The 12,060-nt window shown below is 48.8% G+C and overlaps 1 protein-coding gene across 2 annotated transcripts in view; it reads right to left on the bottom strand.

The window, feature by feature from the left end:
* The window catches only part of LOC133345090 (BAI1-associated protein 3-like), a 50,574-nt gene that overhangs the window by 24,446 nt on the left and 14,068 nt on the right, over positions 1-12,060 (bottom strand). For both annotated transcript variants that reach the window (XM_061555558.1, XM_061555568.1), the window contains exons 8-14: positions 11,854-11,962; positions 10,629-10,736; positions 9,558-9,647; positions 2,506-2,603; positions 1,757-1,889; positions 1,096-1,220; positions 224-326 (exon numbers count right to left, since the gene is read on the bottom strand). In XM_061555558.1, coding sequence (XP_061411542.1) covers positions 224-326; positions 1,096-1,220; positions 1,757-1,889; positions 2,506-2,603; positions 9,558-9,647; positions 10,629-10,736; positions 11,854-11,962 — 766 coding nt within the window. The remainder of the gene's footprint in view (positions 1-223; positions 327-1,095; positions 1,221-1,756; positions 1,890-2,505; positions 2,604-9,557; positions 9,648-10,628; positions 10,737-11,853; positions 11,963-12,060) is intronic.

Genomic DNA, 12,060 nt, shown 5'->3' with positions numbered 1-12,060 from the left:
ACTCTACCACTGAATCACCTCGCCGGTTCTAACATTCATCATTAACACTTCACAATACAGGAAGATATATATAATATGTACTTTTATACGGCAATATTTCTGGCAATTGCCTTTCTTCATATCAGAGAGATTAATAAAATGTGTGCCCAGCTGCTACACTAGCTGGGCTGTATCCCAGTCAACGCCCCTGGCTAACGCGGGTGCCTAACTACGCGCCTTGTACCTCCAGAGCTGTCCCCACTGTGGCCTGTAGCTCTCCGTGTGGCTCTCCAAGCTGTCTGGGCTCCTTTTCATACAGCGGAGATCCAAACAGATGTATCAGGAACCTAAGGGTAAACAAAGATGCACACCAATATAAAAAAAAACTACTATCATACATCACACACCAATTTGGGTGCCGCAGTCGCGAGATGTTAATTACCTTGCCTGGTTTACAGGGGTTCGTGAGTTCGATCCCGTACATCTAGAGTTTGCGTGTCTCTCTCCCCGTGGCCGTGTGGATTTTTCTCCGCGTCCTCCAGTTTTTACCCTCCACATTTGACTGCTCTAAATTTCCACACGATAAGCCGCTGATTGGATTATCATTTGTGACAGCCAGGTCACATCTGAAAAGAGCTACAGTATATAGCTCGGTGGGCCTTACCTGGTAAAATAAAATAGTAAAAAGCTGTGGTTATGGGCGCCGTTTGCAGTGGGGTAGCGTGGTTGGCATTCCTCCTGGCGCGAGGAATTAAATAGAGGCCCCTGTCCAGCGCTTATCCCCTGGACTAATGGGTGAATGTGATGGAAAAGACCTTTTGGTGTTTTTTTGTTCGGTCATCAGTGACAGTTTGAAGCCATCAAACTCGGCACACGCTCGGTAATGTTAGCTCTCCGGAGCCCTCCAGACAAAATAACATTTTTCTAACAGCGGATGTGGACGTGCTGTTTGGAATAGCCCAAAGATTGTACCGCCGCTGTGCCAGAGAGCCGCAAAGCTTTGCCAAGTGGCAAACAGGCATTGTTGGCCCTGAGCGATTGGCCTCGGATGGAAACACTTTGTGAGAAAATAAATATAAATTGGGGAAACACCAAAAAAAAGAAACACAAAAGAACCTCAGGAGGTCGCGCAGACTTGGCAGCGACGCGGGGTCTGTGAGGGGGAAGTTGCCGTGCAGCTCTCGGAGCGCACACAGGTTCTGCGAGATGAGCTTCACGAAACTGTCTTGGAGCCGCGGTCCCTGTGAAGGCAGCCCCGCAACAGCCAGGGTTAGCCATCGTTTAAATCAGTGTTTCTCAACCATTTTGTTGGCTACTGTTACCCCCCCCCCCCCCCCTTGTTGAATTTTGTTTCAACCGAGTAGCCCCTTGCCTGACCCAACCATGGTTCTCAGAAATAAATGTATTTTGTGAGGTGTACTAACGAGTAACTGCAAAATCAATGGACGCTCTGCAGGCTCGTTGTAATGTGTTCACGCTCGCTGGCTACTCTTGGAAACCCGCATTGTTTACGATGTTTAGAAAGGTCTTTTATATCGTTATAGGTTACCATATGGATTCATAGTTATTTTATATTGGCAGTTCATACATGGTTATTTACCGATAACTCTCATGTATGATATAATTTCACACATTTATAAATCACCTCACGTACCCCCCTTGGACAATACGAGGTACCCCCGGTTGAGAACCACTGGTCTACGGTAAATCCCGTAGATATCGCGTCAACTGCATGTCCTCCGTTTCCCCCCCGTGCCGCTCATTCCGCTGTCGTTACCTGGTCCGGTAGCAGCCTGCTGCGACCTTGTTCCGACAGCGTCCACTTCTCCTCCAGGGTTTTGAGCAGCTGCATCAGGCAATCGGGCAACATGGGGCTGCTGCTGTGGTGGTCGCTGTACACAAACCACCACCTTGGGGTGAGAGAGACCATCGCGACAGAGGGGAGCGCTCGGGTCAATTGGGAAACGCGATGAGGATTTTTTGTTAATGATTGCGGTGCCATTCATAACAAACTGTTTTTTTTGTGGTTGGATCGCGTAAATATAAATGTGTCATTAACCCGCCACCACCTGACACAGCCAATTAGTAAGGTTTGTCACGTTAACAGAGCATGCCAATTAGTTACTATGTAAACACAACGGTGTGTTGGAGAGTAAAACGAAAAGGGTTACAATTTAATCGCGACATTTTGCCGGTGAAATATCTTGACGAAGCTGGTTCTAATCACCAGCAAAACATCGTACTCAAATTGTAAATATTGTGGGTTTACCCTCCAACACACCGGTGTGCTGAAGTAGAAACTAATTGGCACGTTCTGTTTACGTGACAAACCTTGCTAATTGATTGTGTCAGGTGGTGGTGGGTTAAGGACACATTTATATTTACGCAATGTTCCCCAAAAAAAACGTTATTATGAATAATACTGGTCGCGAAAGCCTTCAATGTGTTAAATGGTGGTGCCAGCACATTGGGAAGCACAGATTATAGCCTATTTAAAATGGACAAATTGCCTGAAGAATAACTTACATGATGGCCTGCTCCAGGGGTGAAAGGTCAACCTGCGTTGCATGTTGGGAAAGCACTGCCATGGCATCTTCTCCCAGCTCACCCGACCACAGCCCACTCTGTTCGGAGAACAACGGCATAACACACACACACACCCATCACACACACATCACACACATCCATCACACACACACACCCATCACCAATACCCGCCATTCGCCACTAAATGATGGTGATGTCACCACGGCGCCTGTGCCAGGCCAGGTGCACTTTCAGGTCACGTGAAGTGCCAAAGGCTCACTGACAGGAGGTCATGGGACAGACCGAGCTGGTGCCATGGGTTGACTGACTGAGATGACTGGTAGATGCACCAGCTGTACCCCCTACTGTGCCGACTTGCTGTATTTTAGCCGCTAAGTTCGTTGTTGTGGGCATCGCTCCTCTGCCCTCAGTTATTGGAAGGCGACTGCCTCCAACTGCCCAGTAGTGTACTTCACGAGCCTCCTCCACAGAGGCCGATCTTGACACCGCTGGTACCACTCTTCGGCAAGTCCACTCAGCTCCACATCCTCCCGTACCACATCAGTCCATCTCTTCTCCAGCCCATGTCGTGCCCGTTTAGAAGCTGCTTGGGCATGCGGTGGCTGGGCATGCGGGCTACATGACCCAGCCAACGCAGCCTTGCCTGCCGGAGGAGCTCACTGATGAGAATGTTTCTAACCAGCGCAGATGTTCCATGAGAGGAGTCCACGTTTCACAAGCATAGAGAAGGGAGGGCATGACTGTGGCCGAGAAGACCCAAAGCTTTGTGCGGAGCGACAGACCAGGTAGCTTCCACGCAACATTACGCAGCCAATGAAAAGATAATGCCGCCCGACTGATTCGGAGTGAGACCTCTGCTGTCAAACTGGAGCTGGTCATAAGCACACTGCCCAGGTATGGGAAACTCTCCACTCTCTCCACAGCTGCTCCAGCACCAATGGGGAGCTAAAGACACACCCATCACACATCACACACACACCCATCACACACGCATCACACACCCACCCACCACACACACACACCCATCACACACGCATCACACACCCACCCACCACACATACACACCCATCACACACGCACATAAACCCATAATACACATACACCCATCACTCACACGTGTGGCATCACACACACCTATCACATACACGCAAACCAGCATACACACATCCACCACACACAACTATAACACACCCATCACACACACACACCAATCACTCACACACACATCATGCAATCACACACATCAGACACATCACACACGCACATCACACACATCACACACACACATCACACACACATCACACACACATCACACAACACATCACACACATCACACACACACACACACACCCTTTACACATACACACACTCTTTACACACACACATCACACACACATCACCCATCACACACACATATCTCACACACACACCCTTTACACACACCCATCACACACACACACATCACACACACACCCTTTACACACATCACACACACACAGCACACACACATCACACACCCATCACACACACATCACACTCCCATCACACACACATCACACACATCACACACACACACCCATCACACATCACACCCATCACACATCACACACATCACACACACACATCACACACCCATCACACACACATCACACACACACATCACGCACACACATCACACACCCATCACACACACACACCCATCACACATCACACACACACATCACACACACACATCACACACCCATCACACACACACCAATCATACGCACGTGGAATCTACAGAATAGTGGCTCAGAGCAACAATTGTCATCTCACCCAACTCACGGGAGAACAATTGACAAGCTCGGTTTAGTGGAACATGATTGTTGGAACGTTTCCAGATGTTTAAAAAAATATTGTTTCTACATTTTTTGAATCCTAACTTTTTTTTACATTGCCAATCATTTCTTTAAAATAATGTTTAGATAGATTAAAATATACTTTATATATTAAAATCGTGTTGTTCCCTGCCCAGTCTCCTTCCTGCTCTAACCCCAGGAGCACAGAGTTCGGGACTTCTGTCCACGGAGTTTCTGTAAACCCCTCCATGCATCGCGGTTTGTGGTCTGCACCAGGCTTTTATTGAAATACATTAAACCAATAACAAAAGATGTTGCTAGCAAGTAAAAATAATCGAAAAAATTCACGATACTATACTCCAGCTAGATAAAAAATTAATTGGTAAGGCTTATTTATTATTTTCATTGTCTAACGTAAATTTAATGGATAAAAATCACTGAGCTTTCTTTATCCTAAAGGTCCACTAAGTTCCTCTCACTGCCTCCCTTAGCCTCACAAGTCTCTTTTTACTCCGACTAAAATTTCCATTTTGCTAAAATATTGTTTGGCACAAAAGTGTTGTCAGCATTGCTCCTCCACGTTTCATGGAATCCCCTTTCTGTTCCTCTACACAGCTCGGTTCCCTCCCTCCCCCCCCCATCCTCTTTCATTCCCTGCTCAACCAAAACACAGCCCACTTGCACGCGTACCTAACTTTTTCTGGCGCCTCTCGCTCTCATACTATATTCGCAATCGTGACTTGAAGCTTTCATGACTGCAGGAATCTATACTCATTGGTTCCTGTAGGTAGAAAAATAAAATAAAACAACGAATAATAATTTTTTCGTTTTATTTTATTTTTCGCAATGTATTTTTTTCATTTCGTTTCCTTTATCACCGTTAAATATCTCATTTGTGAGTTACCCAATATTCCTTAAGGTCCCCAATCATGGTCTTCCTTCGACTTATCTCTGTCCATGATATTACTCGAGAACTTTCCAGTAGATCCTCCCAGTTGCATCCAGTTGTTCAAACTGCTCATGGCGTCACTTAACTCGCTGGCTTCTGCGGCTTCTTGTGGCGCCTGCAATGTTCCCAGTGAAAACATCACATTCAGCCTCTTGTTTTCTCATTACATGTCCACACAATCTAGCGAGCCTTTCTCTAATTATTCTTATTAATTTTCTCTTTTTACCTGCTCTACGTAGTACACGTGACTCATCTTGTCTGTCCATGAAATCTTTAACATCCTTGTTAAGTTAATAACCACATTTCTCTTGCTTCTAGTTTGCTCTGTGGGGTCTTTGTAATCATCCAGCTTCACATCCGCATCGGAGAACAGACCTGCACATGTTACACTGTAGTATTATAATTCTTGTAGCCATTAATAATTTATTCTTTTTCAATCGAGATCCCATTTGCTGAAATATACATTTTGCCAGGGCTATTCTTCTCTTCATCTCTGTGATGCACCTTCATTGACACCACCAGTTTGAAAACCATAGCTCCTAACTCTATGTGCCTGTCCAATTACATGATTTTGCATCTTTGGTGGCCCCAATCATCTTGGAAGCCACTGTGGTTTTCCTGCTCAAAATCTAAACAAATACAAACATAGATTTGAAAATAAAATGTAAAAGTTTAAATGTATTTTAAATAATATGCCAAAGCAAAAATGAATAGAAATACATAAAGCCAATATTTTTTTTGCTGAATTTTTGGAAATCACACTGTTGACTTTAAAGAGCTGTGCCTTAGTGCCCTATTTTTTGTTTTAATTAGGACACCGAGTAATAGAGAACACGCCCGGGAAGATGACCCCTGCGGAAATGAAGCGATTAGATCAGCTCACGGGCAAGAGCTGGACAGACAGTGACATTGCAATACTGCGAGGGATGCGCCATCGCTGATGATGAAGACGACGATCACGACAAGGTCTCTCTGCTAATCGATGACAACTTTCCTGATTCATCTCCCTGTGGCGGTCTAGCCCTGAGGGTTACGACAGCACTGGCCTGCAAACGGTTCAGAGCGGTGATAGCTGGGGTTTTCCATTGTTCGCGATCCAGGTTTGGCCACTAACCGACCACAATATAACACAAACACTTTTAAACGTGCCCTGTTACTTCACAAGGCCAGAGAAACGCGTACAGGTGGCGGCGGGGAGGGATACAATTTTTTTTTTACAAAATAACGCGAAAAAAAACAATGCCCCCCACTGCGGATTGCTCCCCTGGGTTTAAATTGAGTCTAGGAATAGTAGTGGGCCGGCCGGCGCGACATCATCCTCCACCGAAGACCGCGGGGCGCCACAGATGTTACAAATATTTTACTTAAGAGCCGGTGGGGGAGCCGGCCGCTTTGTTTGTGCAGGGCAACGCGGCGTGCAAAGGGAAATGTCGTCGCGTCGTTTCGCTTAGTGGCCGTCGCCACACATCGTCCGACGCGGGGTTTTTTTTTACATCCGAGACGAAAAACACTTTTTTTATTTTTAAAAGGTGTTTCTGGTGGCGTATCTGGTTTCCACACGATTAGGATGTCTGCTGGATTAGAGTGTCAAGCTTTTTGGCATGGCGAAATAACCTTTACGTCTGAGGTGAAAAACATTAAAAAAGGTGCTTCTGGTGGTGTATCTGGTTTCCACACGACGAGGATGTCTACTGGATGAGAGTGTCAAGGTTTTTGCCATGGCCAAGTCACCTTCCGTGAAAACACGTGCCGTGCGTCCGCCCTTGACTTTACATTCTAAAGATTGTTTAGACAAAGCCCTTCACCTGTTTGTTGATGTTGCTGAATGTTGCCAACTCAAGACAGCGTATCAATGGGATTTTAAATGTACACAATACGCTCACCAGACTTCATCAGATGGAGCCTTTCTGTGGTTCAAAGTAAATACAGTAGCGTGTTAAATGTATATTTTAAGTGTTTTTCTTGCACGAAAACAAAACTAAATATTATATAAACTTCTTGGGCTGAGTAGCCGATCATGAGGAGCCCATGAAGCCGTTTTGACAAGAGATCCAAAGCTTCGTGTAATGAGTACAGACTGAGAGCTTGTGCTGAATTATTTCCGATTCCCTACGCGCATTCTGCTGGGAAGTAACGGCGCTCCCTGCCCCAGACCCCAGCGATATCTTTGAATTGGCACGATTCGAAATTGCGGTTCCAATCAATTCTATCTCGTTCACCCCGTGTTGATGGTACGGTTTATTCGAGTTTTGCTTTCGAATCGTAAGCAGGAGGGTTTGCGCGCATGCAATTTGATGCGTTAAATTCTGAGCGTAAAACGTGAATTTTCATCGGTGGATCCGATATTCTGTGTCATATTTCACCACCTGCAATTTTAAACAGTGATATTGTAAACAGTGATATTTCCCAAACTTCTACACAGGCGCAATATGTGCGGTGGCAGGCTCGGGCGAGGTACAGAGACGTGGAGGCCGTCGTCCGTGGGTGGCAGGGTAGCGCAGCGGTAACAACTCCTGCCTCACATCAAGAAGGGCCTGGGTTCATTTAACAAGTCAGGCATCTTTCTACGTGGCGTTTGTATGCATGTACGTTGAACTTCCTTCGCACCGTACGTAGCCAACCGTGCTAATTGGAGGTGCGGGGGAAGGAAAACAAACTAAACACAAACAGCTATGTTCTCTTCCCCTGTCATGCACGAGTTTCCACCGCGTTCTCCAGTTTGCACCCAAAGTAAAAACACACAATTACAACTGGTATTGGTCAAATATCCCTATGCTGCAAAAATTACCTGCAAACTACTCGCAGCATCCCGTCCTAGTGCGATAGACTCAGTGAGGCTTTCCCGGGTAAACAAGCAAAATATTAACATTATTACATAATAGCGAGTGAAAAACCCACCAAAAAGGCAGCAGTCTCTCTTTAGTGTTTAGATTGTTGTCTTTCCCCCGCACCTGCGATTAACACGGCTGGCTACATACGGTGCGAAATAAGTTCAACACACATGCATACAAGAGACAGTGCAGCAAGTGTCACTCTGACCCGCGTATGAAGGGTCCCAGTGTTGTCTCTGTGTGGATTTTATACAACCATTCTGAATTCCTCCCACAACTAAAGAAATCTCACATTATTTGCGAAACATCTCAAACCCCATTCTTACTGAGTGAGACTTTTTTGTTGACAAATACACAACATGTGCTTTTGCATGACGACGTCTGACGAATCGCAACTTGCAAGTAAACCCACCATACCCAGCAGGCACAATGCTACAATCGCGAACCGCACGATGATGCCCCCACTCAGCAATCCGCGTTTGTTTTCTGGGACTAAACTCTGGAATAACACTGCCAGGATACGCCGGCGGCATGACGCCTGTCTGACTGGGAAGGATAGGCAGGTATGCACAGAGGTGAGGGCTAAGGCAGAGGAGTGTGGGTGTATGTACGTTGAGACTTTTTCGCACCGTACGTAGCCCACCGTGCTCAACGGAGGTGTGGCGGAAGGACAACTCAACTAGGAGTGGAACCCAATGGCCTTTGCGGTTCAGGGAGACGTAATGAGACCTTTTGCCGAATAACCTCATTTAAACCACTCTAATGGGCCCGGTGTTACCAGGACGCACGCCTTGTTAACTTGTGGAACTAAACTATTTTTATTTGACCAGCTAAGGCCCCCTGAGCTACGTAGCTCTTTTTCAGAAGCAAATTTACCACAAATGATAGCTCAACCAAGTGGCTTATCATCGTGTAAATGTAGAACAGCCAAATACTCTAAACGCGTGATGTTGATGCTAAACGTGGAGGGAAAACCCAGAGGACGCGGAGAAAAATCCACACGACCACGGGGAGAGAGAGAGACACGCAAACTCCAAATATACAGCAGGCGTCAGGGTCGAGATCAGACCCACGACCTCCTGCACAGCAGGCGAGGTAGTTAACATCTTGGCAACGCGACACCCCCACATGTCAGCCACTTACCACCCCCCTCCACTCTTTCCCCACCCCTAAGCTCAGCCAGCCTTGTAAGTTCCCAATGGACGAGCTCTGTCAACAAGGACGCGCACGACCTGCGATGCTGCTCTGTGCCGCTCTTGTTGTCGCAATGGCTACGTACGGGGCAGAGACGAATTACAAAAAGGGGGGGAGGGGTGGTGAGAGACGACGATGATGATGACTACGACAAGAAGAAGGGTCGAATCGGCCAGTCACACGCACGCAAGGCACGCAGGAGGCACGCAGACCACTCACCGTGAGGCTGTGCTCGTACTCCACAAACTCGTTGAGCAGGTGCTCGTAGGCGCCCCTCTCGAGCCCTTCCCGGCTCAGCGCGCTGTCCCTCTGTTGCAGCCAACAAAACAGCCGCTGTCACTTCCCACGCATTGGGACCAACAACAACAACAACAACAACCGCCATTCGCCGCTAAGTGGTGGTGACGTAACCCCGGCGCTTGTGCCAGGTTAGGTGCACGTTAAGGCCACGTGAAGTGTCGAACGCCCGCTGGCAGGAGGTCACGGGGACAGACCCAGGTGCCATGGGTCGACTGACTGAGATGACTGCCCGATGCGTCAATTTGTCTCCACGCTCTAATGAGCATTGGGGCGGTACTCATTTCAATCGGCTGCCTTAAACCATTGGTGGAAATTCCTCATTCCCATGGCAGGATCCAGGCTCGCCGTAGGACGACCACTGCTGCTAACGTCCCACGGGACGGCTCTCTATTTGGTGCGGTGGTGCTGGCCCCGTTATCCAGGCCTCTGGAGGGATGGGCCGCTGAGTCACAGATTTTCGAGACTTCTAAACCCGTTGCGTTGTGCGGTAGCCAGGAGATGGCAGTAGAGCAAGCAGATTAATTAATCCATCTAGATACCTGTCAACCCCTTAGCAATGCCCCTACCTTATTACGGACCCATTCAGACCTTATTGGTCATCCCCTGTCCTTATAAATATCAACGTTCATTCTACAAAGTCCCATCACAAGGAGAGAAACACAATCAAATAGACAATTTGTACGAGAATACGGGTAAACCGTATGGGTTGACCGGTACACCGCATTAATCTGAAAACTCAATTTCCCTGCACAAGAATACGGGGTAAGCCGTGTGGCTTGACACGGTGTGTGACACGTGCCACGTTTAACCACCGCGTCTACAAACAACGCAAGAAACAATGGGGGGAAAGGGGGGGGTTTGCAGGTTTTGATCTCCTCGGGCCACTTGCGGTCTTAAAAACCTCGAGGTGATTTGGCCGTGTCACCGCCCCTGAACGTAGGATCCCCGCATCGTTGCGACAACATCCCTCTCGCGCTTCGCTCCACGCACCTGGCAGGTGAGGAAGGCGCTGTGCAGCCGGCACTCTCCCGTCACGTGGGAGCGGCTGGAGCGTGGCAGCAGCCGGTAGGTGCCAGCGTGGTACGGGGCGCCGAGGTCCTGCCGGGCAGGTTGGGAGTGGGGGGGGCACAGTGGGTCACACAGACGCCAGGGACGAGGGCACCGCTGTGGAGGAAGTAAAAGCGAGCGCTTGGAAGGGCGGAGATGGGAATGTCGAGATGGACGTTGGGAGGCACAGCAGGAGAAGTGGGGGGGGGGGGGGGGTAATGTTGTTGTCCTTACCCAGCACCTCCGATTAGCACGGTTGGCTTTGTACGTTGCAAAAGAAGATCAACATTCATACATACGTACATTGTCTTGTGGTCAGTGAGGGGAGGGGGTGAGACTCGGCTTGGGCGCGTGTTGAGAAGAGGCAGAGATGATGCAGGGATGTGAGGAGGCAGTGGAACGAGAAACGGGAGACGGTGCATGTGATGAGAGAAGAGGCGCAGAATAGAAGCTCACGGGGAGAGAGAGAAAACTCGAGCAGACCAGGCGAGGGAGTTAACGTCTCGCCACCGCGGCGCAAATGCCTCAATCAGGACTCCACGCACAGGGCGACATCGCCCACTGCTGTGAAACTACTGCACACTGTGTCCGTGAAACATAGCAGCGCCTTCGTGGTGACCGCCTTTGCAGCAGTGGGACGAGTGTGTGTGTGTGACAAACGTGTGGAGGACGTCTCTGGGAGGGGAAGTAGTGGCAACGGTGGGTAAATCTGCGGTGTGTAATGGACTACGGTTTGCGCACTGAACCGTGAACCTGGCAGCCTCAGTTAAATACCCGGCCACCGCCAGCAGAACTGGTGGATTTCAACTTCTGCACCGGGAGATGTCGTACCGGGAGACGTCGTAGTTCGTGTAGTTTCAAGCCATCCCACGATGAAGACCTTTACCATCGGGGTCTGTACCGTGGCCACCGCCACCTCTACTTGGCGTCAGCGCCGCACACCCAGCGGGGCGCGGGTACTACAGCGGTGTCACCTACACGTGGTGGTGGTGGTGACATACGACTCTTGCGTTGTTTACGGTGGTCAACAGGGCTATGTTTCACCTGGAGCTGTTCAGGCATGGGGTTTGGTGAGGAGTGTGGGGACGGGGGGGGACGGGGGCAGCGGATTGGGAGGGTTAAGGACTGGGGGTGGCCCTGGAAAATATTCCGCTGGAAATGCACTCACCCGCACGGGGAGGTTGAGAAGGCCCAGGAAGTCGGCCTCTTGCTTTGGCTTTATGAGTCCCTCGGTGAAACTCAACCGCTTCAGCTTCTTGACAACTTTCTTGCTCAATCTGAGACACAGCAGACGTGCGTGCGCTCTTGTTTTCCCGAGCCTCAGGGAGAACGGTGGACAGCTTCGTAGCGGCGCGTCACGTTTGAAGTCTGGGCT

The sequence above is a fragment of the Lethenteron reissneri genome, chromosome 3 (assembly GCF_015708825.2).
Source record: "Lethenteron reissneri isolate LAM-NWPU_2019-01 chromosome 3, ASM1570882v1, whole genome shotgun sequence".
NCBI lineage: Eukaryota > Metazoa > Chordata > Hyperoartia > Petromyzontiformes > Petromyzontidae > Lethenteron > Lethenteron reissneri.
The sequence above is the reverse complement of the archived record's forward strand: the minus strand, read 5'-3'. Positions and strand labels throughout refer to the sequence as shown.